Here is a 24,016-nt window from a genome sequence, read left to right as displayed (position 1 = left end):
GTATACTGAAACAAGCGAAATCCAGAGGCAATTATTTCTTTGACAGATAAAGAACGAATTTTTTATATTAAAAAAAGTTGAGCAAGAAACATGCCAATCTAATTCTGAATAAATATGACAATGTTCTGTATGTAGTATATAAGACAGATGTAACTAAAAAATAGAAGAGCATGGCCACTATAAGAAAAATGTCTCAAGTTTAATAAATCTTCTCTCTGGTTGGTTGATATGTCATTATTTTTCATATCTTGATTTTTTTAAAAACTGAAGTATAGTTGATTTACAATGTTGTTTTAGTTTCTGGTGTATAGCAAAGTGATTCAGTTATACATATATATATATATATTCTTTTTCATATTCTTTTGCATTATAGTTTATTACAGGATACTGAATATAGTTCCCTGTGCTATACAGTAGGACCTTGTTATTTTTCTGTTTTATATATAGTAGTTTGTATTGAGGGTTTTTTTTTTTTTTTACACATTTCAAATAGTCAAATAAGCCACAATTCTGGAATAAATTCTAAAGCGTAAATGAGTATGTCAATTTAAATGAAAATGCAATTCAGGGCTGTATGCAGGATATACATTTATTAACAGTGAAAAAGCATTTACCCAAAGTGAATGTTACAAAATACAAAGAGTACCTGCTGCACAGTCTGGCGAGCTCACTCTTTTAGGCATTATTTCAACCTGCGAGGTTTCTCTCTCACTCATTTTGACCTTTTCTTCCTCTTTTATCTCTAACCAAATTTTTAACTTAAAAATGAAGACAAACAGTAATATTCAATGCCTAACCCTTTAGCAACAGTTACCAGGGAAAAACATATTAAACAAGTTATCTGCTCTCAAGTCCTAGGTATTTTAAAACTAAATTATCTACTATAATAGAAAAAAACAGACCATATTACAACAGCTATAACATAAGTCAAATAAGCAAGTTTGATAAGGTTCACAGATACTACAGTAATAACTAAGGTATAAGTACAACGCTTCCACTGTATCGATCTTTAAAATGCATGCAGAGAGAGAGACAGACAGTCTTAATATGTAAGGCTTGGCTTGAGTATCAAAATGAAGTTTCTGTACAGAGTCTAGAAAACAAATACAGAACTTAAGTATACATATAATGTAACTTATGTTTCAATTTCCCTGAAGTCAAGCCAATTGAATAAGAATTCCTGTTTCTGGGATGATAGTTTTCTGAATAAGTTTTACTAATTCAGAAAGTTGGAGATATATGTCTCACATAATTTAAGTTATGGAGCAATACAGTCAATGCCCTCATAGGGAAATCCTCATTTAATACTCCCTGACTGGACATTATACTTTTACACTGAGGTATCAGGCAAGAATTTCAAAGGAATACCAACCGAATTCTTTTCTTATGGGATACTTCAGTTAATTGTTGACAAATTTAAAAGACTATTTGGAACAATTCTTCATATTTTATTCAAGAAAGCATCTGTAAAGATGACTTAATTGTTAACTGGCTATGTGAAGCCTTACTGGGTATGTGGCAAGTCTGGGATCTAAAGCTACACCACCTTTAAAAGCTGATTTACTTCATGACAAAGAGGTCATGTAGATTTCCGTTACTCAAAACTTCCTCTGCGAACCTGCTTCTCTCTCACTGCATACAGAAGCAACTGCTATGCTTTGGCTAAACTATCATCTCAAAAGGCAAGGTTGTCCGAAGGCATATAGAACTTTAATGTGCTGGTACATAAATTTAGTTCTATTAATCTCTACTTTAAAGATCTTGGTTTTCCTTTTAAAATTAATCACAATGTTACTTTACTTGGCTGTGCAGAAATACTCTCTAATTATAGAAAACTTTTTTTTTTTTACTTTTAGACTGAGGCAACACAGATATGAATTGAAATTCTAGAAAATATTTATCTAATAGATAATTATGTAAGTTCTACGTACTAAGGACAAGTGTTCTAAACTTATTATCCAATTTGAATAGAATATTAATATATATTCTACAATAACCTGGAAACCTTTATAACCTGCCCTATTCTTGCACAGGAATAAGACATGCAAGTATCTAAAAGAACATTAGACCCAATAGCAGCAACACTGGCATTATTTGGAAGCCTGGCCTAAAGGCTGGGCTTTACAATAAATAGTATATTTCTCTAACTCTTGACCATTGCTCTTTGAATAGCCTAATTATACAGAACAGTGACTTGCTGTATAGAATTCAACATAATTTCCAAAAAAGATAGTTTACAGGTTAAGTCCAAACTTTATTTAAAACTACATTTTAAATTTAACGTTACCAAACATCACAATGGGGAAAAAAAATCAAGACCAAAAAAAATGACAGAAAGAAAAAGAAAAAAAACCCACAGTGTATCAAGGCTTGAATCTGTCCAGAATTCAGTTTTTGATGTTTTAAACTGCCATGGGCAGAAATTAGCACATCTACCAAAAATGCAGTGTCAAACTAATTTACATTTTTTACAGATCAAAACAGATGTTTATTTAGTGCCATTTCCATATATGCATTGACTATGTAAAGAGAGAGTTAGATGAGCCTCTGAAGACATCTCATGTACTTTGGGCTCCCACTGTTTCTGAAAAACAGAATCATAGTTAATGCCTTATAAATTACTTACTAAGTTAAGACCTTATAGAATTTAGTTTAATACTGCTCTCTTCCATTAAAACTTTCACTTCTAATATGAAGTTATTACAAAAGAAACTTAGTTTGCTACAATAATTCCCTGATAACACACAGCAAGAGTTTAAAAGGCACAGGTAAGGGTTTCCATTTTAAGACGGCAGACTAAGCAGATACTTCCTCTCTCTCCAAAAGAAAGCCCCACTAGAAAAAAAAAGATATAAAAATGAATAAACCCAGACCAACAGAAGAAGACTGGCTGTGAGAGAACAGAGGATGGCGAACCACAAGTTCCCAGGATGCTCAAAGGAGACGGAGGCACAGAGAAGAGGGGAGGAAGCTGCAGCCTAGACACACTAGGACAGGCGGCAGTGCAGAGGGTACCAACTGAGTCCTAACAGGCAGAAATGGGCTGAAGAGTGAGGAATTAACTGAAGGTTTGACATTTGGTTTGCACTTCTCTTCACCCTATTTCTTAAAAAAAAAAACAAAAAATCTTGTATGAGTTTAATCAACTGATGAATTGATGAACAAAAAGAAATCTTTGAACTTGATGCAAGAAATGTGCTCCTCTGAGTGGCCCTTGGGTTGTGCTATTAGACCCATAAAGAAGGAAATCTGGGACTATCACTTGGCTCTGCAACAAACCGTATTTATATAGAATCATCTTCAGGAAATTATAGAAGATTCAATTATTATAGTTACAAAAACAGAATGTAAGTGTGTTTACTTTAATAATGTTAATAACGTAAGAATATGAGTAAAACTGAACAGAGAAGGCAGAAGGAAAAGGGGAGGAGCAAGTAGTTGGGTAATGACCAAAGTTGATGGAACTAGAAAATGTATATATTTATAAGAACAAAGGTAACAGGAAAACCAAAAATATAAACACTGAAAGAAGAAGAGGTAGGTCTAAATACTTTCCGTTTGGGAGACAGGAAAATTATCTAATTTTTAAAATTAAGGAAAATTATAAGAATAGTATTCAGAGATCTAGAGGGTCTCCTCCAAAAGAACTGAAAACCAATAATTAAAAGAAACGGGCTCTTGCCAATCATCACTAACTGCTTTATACCTTTCTTTCTTAAGCCATGTGCATATATTACTTTGTTAAAACTAAAAACAGGGGCTTCCCTGGTGGCGCAGTGGTTGGGAGTCCGCCTGCCGATGCAGGGGACACGGGTTCGTGCCCCGATCCGGGAGGATCCCACATGCCGCGAAGCGGCTGGGCCCGTGAGCCATGGCCGCTGAGCCTGCGTGTCCAGAGCCTGTGCTCCGCGGCAGGAGAGGCCACAACAGTGAGAGGCCTGCATACCGCAAAAAAAACCCAAAAAAACCCTAAAAACAGAAAAAAATTATCTGATAATACTATTTTATAAATTGGGCAGCTGAACGAATTTTTATAGAACTACGCTTCCTTTCTAATGTTTATCTTAGATATTCCAGGTACTAGTAGCACATTTAAAAAACAAAACAAAATGACAGTATCAAGATTCAGTAGCTTTTCAATATGATATGGTTAAAAATGATAACTCTTACCAGGTTCTTTTAGTGTCTGAGAATTCCCAGCTAGTTCTTCAGTCTGCATTTCACGTAATATTTCACCAGATAAATGGTTTTTCTGTTCTTCTTCTACCATTTTCTTCCTTAGATCTGCCTTTAGAATGAAAATTAAAAATACAAAATCATTTTTCACCTTAACAATATTTGTTATATAAAGACAACTTTAATTAAAGAGAGCAAAATACCTCTGAATATATTGTCAGTTTAAGTGGTAAATCTTCAACTTTCACAAAGTCTTCTTCATCAGATTTTTGACTTATGTTACCAGATTCTGCTTCCTATAAGATTAACAAATTATATTTAATGACGGCAATCCACTCTATCTCTGGATCTAAACCAAAGTAATCCATGCCAGGAGATAAAGCGGATTCTTACATGTGTATATATGTCAGTAATTCTATCATATTTGCTTTTCTTCTATATTCAGCTCAGTGAATAGAACAGAAATCTAGAGTTCACGAGAAGAGCTACACACTTGCAACTATGGGCACACAGTCAAGCTTTTCTGTCCCCATTTTATAAAACAAAGAGCCAGTTCACACAGGTTAGAGGAAAAAATAGTAATAGTAATACTGAGGGCTAAAATAATTAGAACTACTCTTATTACTTGATATGTTTATAGAATGCATCAGAACTGTATCCAGCAGAATATAAGTAAACATTTACAGTCTGTCTTCCTTCCTTCCTTCCTTCCTTTTTTCTTTCTCTCCCTCTTCCTGTCCCTCTCCCTCTCCCTCTCTCTCTTTCTGGCTGTCTTGGGTCTTCATTGCTGCGCACAGGCTTTCTCTAGTTGCGGCGAGTGGGGGCTTCGTTGCGGTGTGCAGGCTTCTCATTGTGGTGGCTTCTCTTGTTGCAGAGCATGGGCTCTAGGTGCATGGGCTCAGTAGTTGTGGCTCGTGGGTACTAGAGCACAGGCTCAGTAGTTGTGGCACATGGGCTTAGTTGCTCCGCAGCCTGTGGGATCTTCCCAGACCAGGGCTCGAACCCGTGTACCCTGCATGGGCAGGCGGATTCTTAACCACTGTGCCACCAGCGAAGCCCCTACAGACTTTCAGTATCAACTCCAGAGGTTCAAACAGAAAGATGAGGTATGAACTTAGTAACTCACAAAAGTTACTAAAAAACACCTCACACTGTTTTCCTGAAAACTGAAGTCTTTTATTCTCCTAGTTCTTTGATTTTTAATAGTATCATCATTCTACCAATTACCCAGTAGAAACCTTAGGTTTTTCTTTTTCTTGAAACATTTCTCACCCATGTCTCTCTATTCAGCTCATTTTGTATTTATATGATAATGGAGGCTCCCAACACAGCTTCCTTGACAACACTTCTTACATAGTCATCGGATTCATCTTCAAAAACAGTGACTTTGACCATTTCACTTTCTTGCACAAAGACCTTCAGTAGTGTTCCCTGCCTAAAATTCAAATTCAAGACCCTCTAAGATCTAATTTCAAATTAATTTTGATTGAATGCCTCCTACAGTAATTCTATGCACTCATCAAATGATAACAAGAACAAATCTAGTAACTTTCAGTTTTAAATGCAAAATTTTACAGGTAGTGAAGCAAATAAAACAATTAAGAGAGTACTCTTTCTATGAATGTTTTGAAGTATTATAAGCCCCCTTGCTGAGAAGCTGTGAAATCATAAGTATATCTTTGGGCAGAAAACTGATGTTAATTAAAAAAATATGTGAAACACATTCTTTAGACCTAAAGGTACATTATTACAAATCCCTTCATTTTTACTGACAAGAAAAAGTAAAGTATATATAACATATACAGCCCAAGGATCCACCAAAAAAAACCTATTTGCTATAAAATTAAATTGAAACAAACGTCCAGAGTAAAACTAAACTCAGCTACTTACATCATAAATGCAGATTTGCTAGCTTACTTTTCTGTCATTCCCTATACAGAGCTAGGGACTCTAGTGCTGTCAAACTGCTTTATTTCCCATCCCAAATGTAAACTTTCAGGGTTATCAAAGATTATGAAGTGTTCCAAACTGTTGAGAAGTCAAGCGTGGATGGCGTAAGAGATGATTCACATATCACTACCCCTTTAGAGCTGAACTTGAACTCCCTCAAGGTTTCCATATAAAACTCATCTCTTTGCTTCTCAAAACTATGAAAAGTGGAATTTTAGGTTTTGAGATGGTCATCTTAATTCACTATCACTCTTCTGTTCAAGTTTAAAATAAATCTGAGTAAGAAATAAAAATGTTCCGACAGTTTCTAAACCTAAACACAAAGCAGAGTTGTGTTTATATACTAGAAATGTTAACCTGAAAATGAAAAAATATGCACAGAAATGAAATGCAAATGATACATACATAGTCATTCACTAACACTGGAGATTCAGTATCAGGACTTCCAGCCAAAGAGCTTTCAGGAGTTTCCTGGGCAGATTTAACTTCTTTGACTCTAGGCACCAAGGTTTCAATTTCAGTTAAAGGTAAGGGCAAAGCGTTAGGCTGATTAGATGAATCGATGGTAGTAAGAGCGTCCTTTTGGACAGTGCTGTTTAAAGGTTGCTCATTTTCCAAGATATTGAGGTAAGAGGGCTTCACAGGAGTGCTATCTTGGTCATCTGTCATCAAAAGAAAGTCTTAACATTAGTGTAATACAACTGTCATTAAATTTACTATTATACCAAATAAAGACTAAACAGTATAAATGAGAGTAATCAAGACATTTAAGACCCAAAAGAAAAGGCAACTAGAAATTATCCTTATCAATGGTTCCCAAATTTATTTGACCAGATTCATCTGGGGATGCTTTAAATATTAGATACCTGAAATGCACCTGATTTCTAATGAAATAGGATTTTCAGGAGTCAGGCCCAGGAATGGGTATTTTTTAATTTAATTTTTTTAATTTAATTTTTAAAATTTAACTTAATTTTTAAAAATCCCCCACATTGGTATCTAAAGATACATTCCTTACAAAATTTTTTTCTGTGTTTAAATATTTGTCAACTATTCTTTAACAGCTGTTTGCAGAAACAAAGCCCTCGTGTTTTCTACAAAGGATTTATGGAGAAAAAAAAGACATACATCAGGTCCAAAACACCTTTGAACTTCTAATGGAAGTTCAAAGAATTTAGATTTTTTTGTTTTTAAGCACATAAAGGGCACTTCAGATAATCTTAACATTGAAACTTATTTAGATTTCTTACCTTTACTAGTAGTGGGTTCTTGTTCCGATGGGACATTTTTGCTTTCCGCTGATTTTTCAAAATCATGCTGTGGAACCTGGAAGGAAGAAGTGATGTCTTAATAGTAGGGCCTAAATATATGGTCACTATACAGAAGATGCTTGGTAAGTGTGGTATGTCCACCCTGAGACCTCAGACAGGGGAATTTTAAAACACCTCCTAAAAGTGTTTCAGGGAGGAGGCGGTGGCTGCAGTTCCAAGGCAGCTCAGTACAAGGGCTCCTCTTCTTAGCCTCACAGTAACACAAGGAACTGAATGTTATGGACTCCACTAGTTTTGTTTTTTTTCAGACCAGACTCTATCTTAAACTAAAAGACACCTATTTATATGCAGATGTTAAGTGAAAGGAAGAGGAAATGACGAGGAGGAGAGAAAGATGAACAGAGCTAAGTGCCTTCTGCAGGAGGACAGAAAACTGAAGACTCACCTCATAACTGGGTGTACCAGATTCTAGGAAGGAAGGAGTACAGTAGTGGGGTGGGAGCTGGTGACAAGGGGACGGTGCTGGTGGTTGTTTGAAGCTGTTTAAGAAATATGTGGACGTTTAGATTCCCTCTCCCAGGCTCAACAGAAAATGCGAGATTATGTTTTGGAGAAAATGAACTAGTGAGCCTCAGACCAGGGGCCACCAGGAAAGGGGTAGGCTGCAGAAAGCACAAGTGAAGACAGGATAAAGTGTCACACTGAAACAGAAAGATCTAGTGCAAGTCTGTATAGAGGTGGGACCCTCAGCCCTAATCCTACACCTAACTGCAGAACACCAACAGCCAAGGAGGCAGAAGGATACCGGAGGACCCTCCCTACTTTGGAGAAACTAAACCACCCCAGAGAAAAGACCAATAGGAATTAACATTTGTGATTTTCTGTCAAAAAGCTATACACTCGGCTACCCTATGGTGAAGCCCAAAAGAACCCCAACTGGCTTTTTGATGTATTATTCTTTAATATAAGCACCAAAGGTACAGTGGATATTTAAAGAAAGCCTCTAGGTGGGTAAGAGAAAATATTGCTTCGATGAGGTAATAGGGTGCTATAAAAAAGTAACAATCAGGAAAAAAGTACTTAGAAATTAAAAATGTAACAGTTGAAATAAAAATAATTTCACATAGGTATTAAGGTCAAAGAAATCTCCCAAAAAGTAAAAGAGAAAGAGCAATGAGACAATAAAAGAGAGGAAAAAATTAGATCAACCCATGAGAGCTAATAACGTTTGATAACATTTATTCCAGAAGAAAAGAACAGAAAATGGTAAGGAAGAAATAAAGGAAATAAAAGAAAATTGACCAAACCTGAAGAACATGCTATATTGAAAAGACAACTGAGTACCTAGTGTAGTGAATGAAAAAAGACCTGCAACGATGTATATCACTGTAAAGTTTCAGAACTCTGGTGGGGGGATGGAGGGAAAGCTTCTAGAGCTAGAAAGAAAAAAAGATATATACAAAGAATCAGAATAAAGAAAGGCAATGGCAACACTGAAAACTAGAAGACAAGGACAGTGCCTTCAAAGACCTGAGGGAAAATGATTTTCAACACTGAAGCATTAAGTTTTCTTAGACAATATAAAGTCTCAAAATATTCTTTGCACTCTTTCTTAGAGAGCTACTGGAGGATGTGCTCCACCAAAATGAGGTAATAAACCAAGGAAGAGAAAGGCAAGATTTGATTCCAGAAACTGAGATCTAATAGAGAACAACAAAGGGCATTCCCAGGCTGGTAGCTATTTAAAGGTCTAAAGAAGAGCCAAACCCAGAACGGAGCAGGAAAGGAGAATGCTCCAGGAAGGACAAAACTGACTAATTGGTTCATGTTGAAAATTCTACTGAGAGGTTTATAAAACTATTGATGGGCATAGCAAAGACTTGGGTTTGTGATGAAAGAAAAGAGAGTAAATAAAAATATTGAGACAATTATTAAATTCAGGTGAAAAAATGTATAAGACTTAGCAATAAATAATATTTGCTTAGCTCAACAGTCAGTAATATTTACATATTTTGGTTAAATCTAAATATTTGGTTAAATATAGATTTAACCAAAAGGTATAATTAAATGAGGTGGACAGGATTAATATAATTAAATGAGGAGCCGTAAGTGACCTAAAAATCTTCACCTGCTATAATAGAAGTCAGTAGGTAATGCCTAATACATAAATGAATAAATGCACACACATATTATTCAGATGTAAGGAGGTAAACAGCAGAAGAAATCATAAAAAATTTTGCCTCTGGGGCAGGATGAGGTGAAGGTAGGAAAGAAAATGATTTTATTTTGTTACATACCACTTCCACGTATAACTAGAAAAAATAAAACTTAAAAATCCAGATCTTCTGAAGTAATCACATAGTTTTTTAGGACTTGTTATCAAAAAAACATTTTTTTTGAAGTGCTTTAAATGTAAACATTGCTAAATACAAAAATAATAATAGTGTTTAGGATTTCAATAAGAATATTAAAGTAGTTTGTATTCATGAAAATGAGAATGGTGAAGTTGTAAATTTTAACATCTGTAAAAAGAATCAGCTTTTTAGTAGTTACAGTAAGACTGGTGGAGGGTGTGTTAGTCTGCACTGGAATACCTGATCGTCGTGTTCATTTTCTTCTGTAGTTTCAGTGTTAGCCTGCAGTGAAGTCTGGACATCTACAGGTCCCTCTTCAAATTCTTCTATTTCTTCATCTTCATTCTCATCTTCTCCACTTCCATAATTAGTCAAAGCCTGAGTTTCAGCTTTGGACAAATCTAAGTTGATTGATAACACAATTTTTAGTAAAATTTCAGCTCTTAATAATAGCTACCATTTATTGCATTCCTGCATTGCTCAAGTGCTTTACATACAGTATCTGAAATCTTCAAAACAGTAAGTACTAGAAAACTGTGGTGTAGAAAGGACAGGTAATTTAGTCAGGGTCACACGGAAATTCAAATTCAGAGTTGTTTGACACCTAATTCTATAATCATTCCACTCCACCAAACTGTTTCAATAAGCGATCTATAAAGAACTAATGTATAAACCTAGTCTAGAGCCTTCAGACTTACTAATAGACACTGGACATTCTTCACTTTCTTCATCTTCCTCTTGATCAGAGACATCAGAGCTCACATTTTTGGGACCGTCACCATCATAAACCTCAGATGTTTGAGTCTGTGTAACTGTTTCAGTCTCATCCTTGTCCTAGCCACAAATAAATTTGAGTAATTAATTCCTTAAAGTACATTTTTCAAAGGTATATAGTACGTCTATCATAAAAATTAATAATAGTTATTATCTAATAAAAATATAAAGAATCATTTTAAATTTAGTTGTTTTTAGAAGAAAAGTTTTTCAGAAGAAAGGATATTTTATGATATACTTTGCTCTCAAACATTAAGGTAAAAGCTACTTAAGTTATTTAATCTTTTGTTTCAAAAGAATTATTAGCACATACTTTGTCTTCATCATCAATTTCTCCAGCAGGTGAGCCATGATCTCCTTCAAGAATCCTTTTGGCCTAAAAGCAAATCAATTAAGCAGAACTTAGGGGTAACCATTCATCATTAAACTTAAGTACTCAGTAAACCTTAACAAATGCTGCACTTTTTAACCATCATCCAAAGAGTTGAGTGTTTTCTTAGAAATGTAAATTCAACTCTTTCATTTAAATCTTTTAAACGAACAAAACAAAAAGCAACACTGTCTACCGGACATCTCCTTGGATGTGTAAGAAATATCAAGAACTTACTAAATCCAAAACAAAAATTTTGATTCCTTTCCTTCCAAAACCCCATCTTCCTTCAGTCTTCCCAATCTCAGTAAATGGCCCTTCATCCACCCAAATGCACAAGCCAGAAAACTAGGAACCAGCCTGTACTTTACTTTTATTATCCACACTGAAACTATCAGAATGCGTTATTGACTCAATCATCCAAAGGTACCTGTTGTTACACACTCAAAGACAAGACACATAATTTCTTACCTGGACTATTGCAACAGCCTTACAACTGGTCTCTCTGCTTCCATCTCTACTCTTCTACAATTCCTAATCAGTATCATATCCAGACAAATCTTAAACTGAGATTATGTCACTCCTCTATTCCAAACTTTCCCATGAGTTTCCATCATGCTTACAACAAAATAAAATATAAGGTCCCTACCACCGTTTCTAAGGTTCCATAACTTGGTCCTACCTACCTCTGTGTACCTCATCTCCTACATGCTCGTCTCATTTCAAGTGTTCCTGCCTCCCTGGCCTTCTCTCTGTTCTCCAAAACACTCAATCCTGCCTTAAGAGTCTTTCTTTACACTTAACAGTTCTCTCTGCCTGGAATGCTCTTCCCTTTCATCTTCATTATAAACTCCTCTTGTCCCTCCATGGCTTACCTCCCGTTTCATCCCCTGAAGGAGCCTCGTGATTCCGCCATCTAAAGCAACCCTTCCTATCACTTTTTTATAGTATCATCCTCTTTTATTTTTTTCAAGCTCTAAGCAATGACTGAAATGATGTGAAACTTATTTATGTCTACAATAAAAACATTATGAAAAGTGTGAAAAAGATGGCTTGACTTTATCCACTTTAGGTTTCAGAAAGAAGGGTTATCTGTTTCTGTTTTGGGTCTTGACCTGCTTTCCCTCTCATGATTAGAGTCAAGAAAAGGGTGCTTGTCTAGGGAAAAAGCCTCCTGGTATGCCTTAAGTTGAGGGGAAAAAAACATCCAATTACATATGTGATCAAGACTAATTTAACAGGGTATAAGCAGCTACAGGGATATACAACCAAAGTCCTAACTAATAACAAGCGTAAGTACTGGCTGCGGTGATAAATACTCCTGGGGCATCTACTGGGATTGGCAATAACCACTGCAGGCAGCTGGCCAAGGGCCGGATCCCAGCCCTCCTCTTTCTTCTGGAAACCTGCATAAGTGGCAATAACGTGAAGTGGCTATCTGATAATTCCGGCCACCTGTTCCTGCCTCCATTCCTGATTAACTCATATTACTAAAAAACCTACTTTTGCTGAGGTCAAGTATGATTTTAATTACTCATAATGATCAAGAGCTATATTTATATGCTAATTATAACTACTCCTAAAATCAAAATGCATGTAATTTACCTCTTTTGCATAAGACTGTATCACTCCAGCTGCTTCGATTTTCCTTTTGCATCTCTGTTTAACAGTTATACTATTATTATCCAAATCTTGCATGAGTTTAAAGAAAGCCAATTCATTAAATAACACTTCAGATATCTCTACAAGAAGATCTTCTCCACAATCTTTCAGTTTTCTACCAGCAAATTTTGCCAGTGAATCCTGTTCAAAGATAAACCAAATAGCTTTAAAGATTACAGTGAACTTCAACTGTGGGTAAAGCAATACAAACAACAAGTTTAAATTATAATACTCACCAATGAAAAAACAATATTATTACTTTTTAGTATTGAAAAACTTAAAACTAATGACTAAGACAGGCTAAGAAAAGATATATTAATATTACTAAAAACATGACTAAGTGGGAATCTTGCTAGTTCTGCTTACAGAGTATACAAAAGAACATATGGTCATCCTAGCTTTAGTCCCTATGTAATATAACTGCCAGCCACAAATATATAAGATAAGGGATTCCTAATCTCAGAAGAGGTCCCACACAGTGCCAGAGGATATACATATAAACCACAGTGAAAAGCTGAAGTGCCATGAGAGAAGAAAATACCATTAGAATACTTTTCAAGTTTTCCCCTTTATGTAAGGCAGCCAATCATTCTAATTTAAATGTTCTCTTCAAAATCAGTCTAAAAGTAAACTTTAGTTCTATTTAAGTTGAAATATAGCATCATCAAATGAACAAGTCTGCTATATTCTACACAGTTTTTACAAAACCACTTTTATTTTTCTTTCTTCCTAAAAATATGGACTATGCTATTTAGAAAACAGGCAAACAACTATAATGCTCAGTGCCCCCTCCCTCCCAAAAAACTACCTTATCTAGCACAGTGATGGAGAGAAGTACAAACCCTGGGTCCTTCATGAAAAAAATTCATTGAATAGGTTTTGTAAGAGAAAAAGTAGAAGACAGTAATTTAATCTCTACCTCAAGAAGAATTTTCAACTCTGGGCAAGATTTAATGTAAACTAACTTTTATTCTTCATGTAGGTCTCCTTGTGAAAAAAATTAGGAATACGAAGAAAAGCAGTCGGATTTTCTTAGACTTAGGAAAAAAAAACCTTACGTGCAAATTAATATATGGAATCTTCCCACAATTATAATAGTAGACAGAACTGAGGAAGGGCTACATGGATCCTGATTAACAAAAACGTTTAAAGTATCAACAGTTTCTCTTTCAACCTGACTCTAAAATGGAGTTTTTTCTTTCTGTAGGAATAAGTTACCTAGTTATATTTATAAAAATACATTTACCTAAAAATTATCCTAAACATTTTTAAACAATGCATAACACCACAGATGTCTTACATTCCTTATGTGTTAGTACAACTAGATTAAATAGAGCCAGGACACTTTAGGATCTATTACTATAGATTTATATAGATTATATAGATTTATATAGATTATTATAGATTTCCTGAAATTTATACTTCAGTCTTATTAAAAACAAAATGAAAAATTATAGTGATGGAAAAGCACATCAACCTAGGGTTTTTAAAAATTTGATGGACAAAGTGAAAATACTATCTCTAAAACAAATTTAAATTAAACACAGAATAGGAAGCAAGGAAAAATTTTACAGGAAAATTCTGTAATACAGATGAAAAGAAAAACATATTTTCTAGTTTGGAGCAATAATACACATCACTGAACTATTTCAATGGGAAAACATACTGGTGAATTTAACTGTCAAGATGTTTATTATATGGAGTAATTATGGTATTCCTACTCATTAACACAGGGGTTCTCATCCTTGGCACTGTTAACATTCCACAAGGTGCTAGTACCAGCCCCTCCCTGCCTGTTGGTCTGAGGACACTGCTAAATGTCTCCCGGGAGGCAAAATTGCCCCCAGTTACAAACCACTAACCGTCGCATAATTTAAAGTTACTGTTACAGCCTAAGAAGTCTCTACAATCAAAAGCTAGCTTCCGGCTTCTATAATTTCCCAGATTGGTAAAAAAAATTATTTTAGAAAATATCATGGAATACTTTTTAAACAATTCAAATTTGAAATGCTCTTACTGGGTAGAAGAAAAATCAAAACAAAATTTTATTAGAGTTGGGACAGGCCTTAGAGATGATAAAGTTAAATGAAGACACAGGCCCTAATCCAACTTTTTTTAACTAAGTAAGCAATAACCTAAGAAGTATTAAAATGTCATCCCAAATGGATGCTAGAATGAATATCTACTTGAATAAACTGTGTAATGCCAGAAAATGGCAGAAAAAAAAAATCCTAACCGCATGGTACTTATTGAAGTCATACAAGTACAAACTCTTACCTGTAATATACTTCCAAGTTGTTTATGAAAGAACTTTACAAACTCTTTGCTCTCATCGTTTTGCTGGGTAAGAGTCAAAACCATGCGTCTTACTGAGGTTAGAAGTTGAGAAGAGCATACTTCATCCATGTGCTCCTGAGAAAAGTCCTAGTTGGTTAGGATATAACTTATCTTGCTTAAAAAATATTAATCCACATAATGACATTGTATTTTTTTTTGCATAAGCTCTTCAGCTTTTAGATGCACACTTGAAAACTTCGTTCATAAGAATAGCCAAGCTCCCGCGTACAAACATTAAAAGGTTTGCAAATTTTGATTCACTATAGCAGATAATAGCCAGTAAAAGAAACTGGCTGATTCAACATTTTCCATCACTTCCTTTCTGTACTTTAAGGAACTACTCATGCCATGGTTTCCATATTGCCTGTATTCCTATTTGCAGTTCAGTTCATTTCAACTACTCTCACCACCACACTTCACCTTCCACCCAACTTCCTCTGTGTTATCTTCTAACTTCTCTAAGCCTTGGCACTGCTGACATCCTGTGCATTGTAGGATATTTAGCAGCCCTCTGGCCTCTACCCACTAGAAGCTAATGGCACCCTCCACTCTCCCAAGTTCTGACAACTAAAAAACATACCCAGACATCACAAAATGTTATTAGGGTCAAAATCACAGCCAGTTGAGAACTACTGTCCTTTCTTAACAAGCCCCTTTGGGCAACTCTCTTCATCACCTTAATCTTCCTTTAGAAGCATGTGCAATCTACATAATAATCCAAACCAGAGTTAACTTTCTGAGGTGAGTCCATAAAACATCCTTATCAAGTAACCTCAAGGTTCTGATCCTCTTTCTGCCACTAAACTCATTTGGGCAGGTCCTCTAACCTTGACTCAGGTTAAGTTTGTGGGGTTTTTTTCCCCTCCATTAAATGTGTGGCCAAAGGTGGCCAAACTAGATGATATCTAAGATCCCTTAAATCTAAGGATTGAAGCTCATTTTTAAAAAATTCATGTGTCAAGGCAGGCAATTAAAAAAAAAAGACAACAGTCCCTGTCTTCAAGGAATCAAATACCACTGCAGGAGTCAGATCATGAGCACATCAATCACTACAAGCTATGCACCGTCCAGTAGGTGATACTTTTAAACTGCAGGGACTGTTTCTTACTCATCACCTAGCACAGTTGCTAGCTCACGGGAGATACTCATTACTTGCTGAATAAATAAGGATCATAAAAGAAGCACACACTAGGTGCCCTAAGGAGCTGTGGTAGCACATCAGAGCTCTGAAGAAAGGTCAGTCAGGCAGAAAAGAGTGACAGCATTTTATATTTTCAATGATGACTAGTTGCACAAAGGGCTGATATATGAAAAAGAAATGGCAGGTATAGGAAATGTTGAGTAGTTTGAAATGAGTATTTATCTAGATGGAAAGCAGTGAGAGAGAAAGCTGGGAAACTAAACCATATGCAGTGGTGAAATCTCTCGACTTCAAAGATATGAATTAAGGTTATGCTATTGGAGAGAAGGAAGTAAAACTAACTGCTCTCAGGGGCAAAATCAATTTTTTCAAACATCAATTTTTGACTCACAGGTGATAGAGGATAAGAGAAAGTTAGGAAGTCTAGCTTAGGTGACTGGGTGTAAGGCTGACACTAACAAAGAAGTTCTATAATCTTACCCAAAAAGTCAAGATTTGAAGTGAAATGAGACATCATAAAGTAGTTAAAATCAGACCATTAGTCCTACTCATTTTGTTGGCCTCAGAAATTGTCTGAAATGCTGAATTTAGTAGGGGATCCTTATGAAAGGATATAACTTAATCAGACACAAAATTGTAAATGCAATACAATTTCCTGAGATGGTCGCATTCCCTACACATAAAGCTAAATCATTTATATTTTTTAACACTTAGAAAATAACTGTACATATCAAATAAATATCACTACCAATATACCTAATTTAACCAAAAAGCCATGTTTAAAAGTATTTATTGAATTACAATAAAACAAAAACCTAAAAGAAAAAAGGCAATGCTTTGTTGTCTATGCCTAAGATAGAAGCAAGCAATACCTGAACAGTTTGTCAATTTACTTTAGGGAATGGTTTCAAACTCTTAAATGAATATCTACCTATCTATCTATAAGAATATATACATATTCTTATAATTTATAGGAATATAAATATGTGAGGGGGTGAATACATATTTTAATAAAGGCACAGGAATAACGGATGAAACTGATGTATTTGTCTTATCTCCTCAGATTCCCTTCATCTAGTCTCTGAAGTCCTTCTTGAGTGAAAATACTAAGAAATCGAGAAAGACATTATTCTAGTGGGGAGATACAGGCAAAAAAATTGTGATACTTTGTCATATGTACCAAGTATCCCAGAAGCAGTTACAAGAAGGAGAAATCCTGCCTGCAAGTACATGCTAACCTACGTCAGCTGGGTTCTCAAGGGTGTGACTGCCAGAGGAAGGGTGAAGGGCATTCGAGGCAAAGGAAGTAACATGGGCAAGGTGCCTTTTTGACAATGTCAAGTAGGATACAAGGTATGTGGGAAGGAACAGTTATGAGGCTGGGACCAGGCTATAAAAGTTTTATAAGCAATGCTGAATCTGATCTGGATTCTATAGGCCAACTGTTTTCAAACTATATTTCAAACTACACTTGATCAGTTTGAAAACCAAAGTCAAGGTTTGGTGGATCCATTCACTTACTAATTAATTATTTACTGAGTACCTACTACCTGCATGTACTATACTTGGCACTGGTAAGACAGTAACCAAAACAGTTTAACATCTCTGATGTAAATCTTCCATTACTTCATGGAGCTTACATGTAACAAGAGAGACAGACAAAATAAATACGCAAATATTAAATAGGTTATAAGGTGACAAGCACTATGAAGATAAAGAAAAGCAATAAGGAGTAGGGGAGATCTGCTCACCCAGTAAGTAACATTTGATTAAAGCCTTGAGGGTTCAAAGGAAAAAGCCATGCAGGTATGTGAAGGAAGAGCATTCCAGGTAGAAGTATCAGCAAGTGCCAAAGCCTTAAAAGTGTTAGCAACGCTAGCAGGAGAGTTGAAAGATTAGAAGAGGAAGCAGAGACAGAAAGAACCATTTGGAGCTGCTGTGGGTGCCCAGGAAAAGGCTAAGTTTTTCACTTTTCACATGGAATAATTTGGGCATAGACAGATGGATCCTCTCTCTCCTCTTGGCTATCACATCTCTTCAGAGAAAGCAGTTTCTATAATTGCCTTTACAAGGATCTCTCTTCTCTTAAAATATTCCAAAGGAAAAAAAAAATATTCCAAAGAAAGCAATTACTTCCACCAAGGGAAGAAATGTAACTATATGGAAACAACTTTCTGTTGTCAACATCCTACACATTGGCAAGTACAAGTAGCTTGTAAGAAATGAGCCCAATGACAACATATTTTGGAGTTTCCCACATCTGAATGAAAAGACCATCTTTTCATTTTTAATTTTTTAAATTTCCACTTTAAATGAGAATGTAAAAGGGGCCATCTCAGAAAGAAGGCCTGGCTTGCACGCTTCTTTCTCTCCTCTTTTGTCATTAAACAAAATTAATGGTACAGCTCACTATTCTCACTGTTAGTAGGAATATAAATTGTTAACCTTTCTGAGGGACAATGCACATAAGGCCCCAAAGCCTTAAAAATATTCATACCCTTAAAGCTCGAAATTCTATGTCTAAGAATTATTTCTGAGGAAATAAAAATGGGATGTGTATTTAAATTTAGCTAAATCATTTAAGTATTGTTCATAATAGTGAAAAAGAAACCAGAATAAACATAAATGTTTAACAACAGGAACTGACAAAATAACAGGCAATTCTGTTCTATGAATACTCAGCACTCACAGTAGCAATCAACATAGCTCACTGCTGGCAGTCCTACTAGTCAACTCTGGCTCTTCCTCTTTTGCACAACTTTTATCCTGGGCCCCAGCTCTAGGCCACCTTCTCTTATCTAGTGCTGGGCTTTAGGTGACCCTACCTACTGTTAGTAGGACCGGATTTCCAAAATATATCCCAACTGTCTACTTCTCCCCATCTTTAGTGCCACACCCTTGTCTAAGCCATTATCATTTCTCACCTGTCTCATTGTTCTTCTGAGCCCTATATTTAATTCTCCACAAACAAACCAGACTTTGTTTCTCTCTTACTTAAAATTTTCTAGGAGTTTCCCTTCGAACTTCGAACAAAATCCAAACTCCTAACCATACCTATGATGTTCTATGTAACTGGCCCTTCCCCCTTCTCCAACATCATCTCACACAAATTTCCTACAGCCACATGATCCTTCATCCAGTTCCTTAACATGCCAAGCTAGCTTCTAATTTAAGGCCTTCCTCTCTCTGGCAGGATCTTGCCTTAAGCTGGCTCCTTATGCACACCCCTGTTTAAACGTTCCCTCTTTAAAATTTAGCCTTCCCTGATCATCCAGTCAAAAATAGACACCATCACATCACCATATTTTAATTCTCTGCATGGCATGTATGACTACCTGATATATATAGCATGTAAGCTCCATGTTAGCAAAGGTCTTGACTTGTTCACTACTATATGCCAGGTTTTGTGGACAAAGTAGGCATCTTACAAATATTTTTGAATGAATAATGAATCAACAGTGTGTAACCATTAAAAAATACGCTGTAGAAAACAGCAATTCAGAAAGATGTTTGTATTATTAATATCTGAAAAAAGAAGAATGCACAAATATATGGACAAAATATTACAGAAAGGTTGACAAAATATTGACAGGAGCTATCTCTGGGTGACAAAATTATGAGTGATTTTTAGTTTTCTCTTTTGTTTACCTATTTTCTTAATTTATTACAATGGAGTCTTTGGTATGAATTTTAAAAATAAATACAGAACAGTTTATTTTTAAAAATTAATTGCTTACCTTCAAAAAGGGAATGACTTCTTTCATAATTGCTTTAATTTGCCGGTCCAGTTGCTGCGTATCAATTCTAGGACATGGGACGGTAGAAACTTCACTTACAGATTGCTGTGAACTATGATTTTCAATAACAGGAGTTTCCACTTTAAAAAAGAAAATGCTGTATTAGCAAAATAAAGTCTATGATGTTATATGTATACACTTACGCAAAATTCTAAAGAATATTAAACTCTGATGATTTTATGCTAAAATAACATAATGGAACAGCCATGTAGTTCTAGTACCCCTGATAATTAAAAGAAAAGTGGTCCAAAAAATCCCCATTAGGGCTTGCCTGGTGGCGCAGTGGTTGAGAGTCCGCCTGCCGATGCAGGGGACGCGGGTTCTTGCCCCGGTCTGGGAAGATCCCACATGCCGCGGAGCGGCTGGGCCCGTGAGCCATGGCCGCTGAGCCTGCGCGTCCGGAGCCTGTGCTCCGCAACGGGAGAGGCCACAACAGTGAGAGGCCCCCGTACCGCAAAAAAAAAAAAATCCCCATTACACATCACATGGGGCTCTTATTTTTTTAAATATGGAGCAATGAGTCTTACTTTTAATCAATTCAAGAACACACCTTCTAAACTATCAACCGTAGTCGGGGCAGCAGCACCATCCTCATCCTCAATAATCCTGCAGGTGCATCTGACATTTGTGTTACTTTCAGTCTCAGTCTTCATACGCTCATATTCTCTCATTCTGGCTAATGCTTGATCTAAGTGAATCACAGTGTTACCTGCATATGGAACAGAAATATTTCTAGAGGATATAAAAGCAAACTTTTTCATGTATTCCATAAAATTTATTAATAAAAAAATAATGTCTGAACATAGGTAAGAAAAACTACCTTTAACAAGTTCCAGATACTGTACTATTTGGGTACTTGGCATACACTATCACATTTACTTAATCCTTAAAATAACCCTATAAAGTAGATGATGGTACCCTCATTTTCACAGAACTTAAGTGACTGCCCAAGGTTTCACAGCCAGTTAAATACAGAATCAAGAATTGGAACCCAGGTCTCTCAGACTCTCAAGTCCATGAATACTTGGGTATAGTTTGATGTGCTACAGTCTGGAAAATGAATCAGGCACCTGGGCATCTTTCTTTTCTCTAATTTCCTTTCCAAATTTAGGACTTGGGTTTTTTTCTCTCTGACCTATGCAACCCTCTAAGCTTTTGTTTTACTACTGATGTAAAAAAATGCAATGTGCCATGCCTCAGAGTTACCTGGGTTTCCCACTATAAATTATATATGCTAAGAAATTTCAGTTCTTACCCAAATTATGAAGTTAACATTTTTATTGAAGACGTGATTGGATGAGGCATTGCTACCTCTGAATTTTTCCTACTAATTAACTGGAGATCTTAAAGGATGACCTTTAAGGGAAAGGAAATTAACATTCTCTGAACTTCTATTAGGCACGCTAGAGAGTTCTGTGTATTTTTCACAAGAACATAGCAAGGTAAATAGGACCTCATTTCCTTAGTATATGCAGAGAGTCAGAAAGGTTAGATGATTTGCCCAAAGTCAAAGAGTTAACAATTCTTGAATTTAGACTGATGGATGGATAGACTTTTAAGTCCACATTCTTTCCACCACATCTTGCCTTTCTAGACTTTTGTTTCCTTATCAATGCCATTCAAAGACTATATTAAAGTCGTGTTCTAAGATTATAAAAATTTTGCTTACCCAGATCATCTGTTGCAAAAGGCTCAAAATTTGAAGATACAGACATGACACTACCATTATCAGCATCATTTTGCTCACTTATTTTATGTGTTTCTCTCTCAAAGTTCTTCTCAAAAGTTTCCTAAGTTATAGTTTAAAAAAACAAATAAAAGTCACTAATATTTCTTTTAAAATTTTATGATTAATATTAAAAATTTAACATAGAAACTAAGTATTTGCATAAAACACTTAAAACTGTGATATAATGAAAGTTATAAAAAGTTGAATACAGAGTCACAGAGAATATTAAAATATTAAGTAACCTTGCAGAACACTTTGTCATTATGGAGATGAAAATACACAGGCCCAGCTACTAATTAAATTCTATCTTGGAAAAGGTAACATTATTTCTACACCATCAGAGAAACTCTATCTTCAAACTCTAACAATGCCTAGTACCTTACTATGATATCTGGTTGTCTCAGAAGAAAAACATGACAGCATATTCATATTTTTTAAAATTAACTTTATTGAAATATAATTTACATACAATGCACCCATTAAGTGTACAGTTTGATGAGTTTTGAAAAATATATGCACCAACGCAACCATCTTTCCTAAATATAAAGACCATTTCCACCAGCCCAGAGAGTTCCTTTGTATCCTCTACACCCCACTCATATGATTTCTATTACCACACATTAGTTCTGCTGGTTCTAGAGCTTTATATAAAATGGAACCACTCATTATGTACTCTTCGGTGTCTGGCTTCTTTCACTCAGTATGTTTCTGAAATTAATCCATGTTGTTGTGTGTTTCAGAAGTTCATTATTTTTTAATGGCTGAAATAGTATTCCATTGTATGGATATACCACCGTTTGTTTATCCATTTATCTGCTGATGTTCCAGTTTGAGGCTATCATGACTAAAGATCCTATGAACATTAGTGTACAAGTATTTGTGGACATGTTTTCATTTCTCTTGGATGAGTACCTAGAAGAGAAATTGCTGGGTCACATGCCAAGTTTATGTTTAACTTTTTAAGAAACTGCCAAACTGCTTTCCAAAGTGGCTGTACAATTTTTACAATCCTACAAGCCGTGTGAGAGTTCCAACTGCTCCAAATTCACACAAATCTTTTAAATTTCAGCCTTTCTAGTGGATGTGAGATAGTACCTCACGTAGTTCTGATTTGCACACTGGTCATTTACATATCTTCTTTTGTGAAGCGTATGTTCAAATCTCTTGCCCATTTTTTTTTAGTTGATTTCTTACAGTTGAGTTGTAAAAGTTCCTCATATAGTCAGGATTTGTCTTTTACACAGTCATTTGCCAGATATATGTACTGAGGTTGTTTTCTCCTAATGGTATCTTTTGAAAAGCAGAAAGATTTTATTTTTATGAAGGCTGATTTATCAATTTTTTTCTTTTCATATTTAGTGCTGTGTCCTACGAAATCTCTGCTTATGTCAAAATCATGATTTTGTTTTCTTTTAGAAGTTTTATAGTTTTAACTTTTCCAGGACTGTAAGTAGTTTCAAATTAATTTTTGTGTATAGCGTGATTAGGAGACAGCCTCAATTATATTTTGACTGTAACTCATTTCACAATTGTGTTCTTTCCTAGCTACTCATCTTTTAAAGTTTTCTCTTAAATTATGAAATGACAGGTTTGTCCCTGATTAAAGGAAATGCAGGCATTAGGGAACATGTTTTAAGAAATGGAATCATTTTGCTACTCCTTTAAGTAAGACTTGAAGGTAGATGTACCTTTGCCATTTTATAGCACCCTGGAGTAGAAGATGCAAATTGTTTCTTCCTCTTCCTAAGTCTCAATTCCTCAACCTCCTTGACTATAATCCCCAGACGTCTACTTTAATTCTCTCTTTCACAGCATGAAGACTTTTACACGCTCTGAAAGGTATGTGTAAAAGCTCCATAAATGGAACTCAAAGGACCTTGGCCTAGAAACGTGGAGAATGAGACTCTATATCCATCCAGTATGGTAACCACTAGCCCTGCAGCTATTTAAATAAAATTTAAAATTTAGTTCCTCAATTCCAATAGTCACATTTCAAGTGCTCGATAGTGCCAATAGTGCCAATAGTCACATTTCAAGTGCTAATGGGTACTGTATTAGACAATGAAGATATAAGACATTTCCATCACTGTAGAAAGTTCCACTGGATAGCACTGCTCTAGATCTGCTAAGACACCTACTTATAACGTACTACTGTATCTTTAAATTTTAACTTTAAAACCTTGTCAGGTTAACTTTATCATAAATTGCAGCTTAATTTTCAAAATTTACTGTTGATGATGCAAACCAATGGGTTCAAATCCTTTAAAATAATTGGAAGTAATGCCGCCTATCTGAAATTTGGATAAAAAGAAAGGCACTGGAGTTAAGGCTATAAAATTACTAAAAAAGATTTCTAAGAACAGACACTCTTCATGCTCCCTCAGTAAGTTATTTCAGTGCCTAATCAACTTAAATGTAACCGAGTAGCTCCTATTTTTTATGTATACAGCTGGAC

The 24,016-nt window shown here is 35.5% G+C and overlaps 1 protein-coding gene across 25 annotated transcripts in view; it reads right to left on the bottom strand.

Annotated features, from left to right (window-relative positions):
• Window positions 1-575: 575 nt before the first annotated feature.
• The window catches only part of PCM1 (pericentriolar material 1), an 88,668-nt gene continuing 65,227 nt past the window's right edge, over window positions 576-24,016 (bottom strand). For 13 of the 25 annotated variants that reach the window (XM_033400654.2, XM_033400653.2, XM_033400658.2 and 10 more), the window contains 13 exons: window positions 21,502-21,622; window positions 20,383-20,541; window positions 19,773-19,912; window positions 14,835-14,969; window positions 12,501-12,698; window positions 10,839-10,901; window positions 10,450-10,585; window positions 9,992-10,152; window positions 7,377-7,452; window positions 6,532-6,806; window positions 4,380-4,472; window positions 4,171-4,288; window positions 576-2,584 (listed from right to left, as the gene is read on the bottom strand). In XM_033400654.2, coding sequence (XP_033256545.1) covers window positions 2,559-2,584; window positions 4,171-4,288; window positions 4,380-4,472; window positions 6,532-6,806; window positions 7,377-7,452; window positions 9,992-10,152; window positions 10,450-10,585; window positions 10,839-10,901; window positions 12,501-12,698; window positions 14,835-14,969; window positions 19,773-19,912; window positions 20,383-20,541; window positions 21,502-21,622 — 1,701 coding nt within the window. In that variant the 3' untranslated portion in view covers window positions 576-2,558. The remainder of the gene's footprint in view (window positions 2,585-4,170; window positions 4,289-4,379; window positions 4,473-6,531; window positions 6,807-7,376; window positions 7,453-9,991; window positions 10,153-10,449; window positions 10,586-10,838; window positions 10,902-12,500; window positions 12,699-14,834; window positions 14,970-19,772; window positions 19,913-20,382; window positions 20,542-21,501; window positions 21,623-24,016) is intronic. The other 12 variants (XM_033400657.2, XM_033400668.2, XM_033400660.2 and 9 more) reach the window with 2 other exon arrangements.

The sequence above is a fragment of the Orcinus orca genome, chromosome 21 (genome assembly GCF_937001465.1).
Source record: "Orcinus orca chromosome 21, mOrcOrc1.1, whole genome shotgun sequence".
Lineage (NCBI taxonomy): Eukaryota > Metazoa > Chordata > Mammalia > Artiodactyla > Delphinidae > Orcinus > Orcinus orca.
The sequence above is the reverse complement of the archived record's forward strand: the minus strand, read 5'-3'. Positions and strand labels throughout refer to the sequence as shown.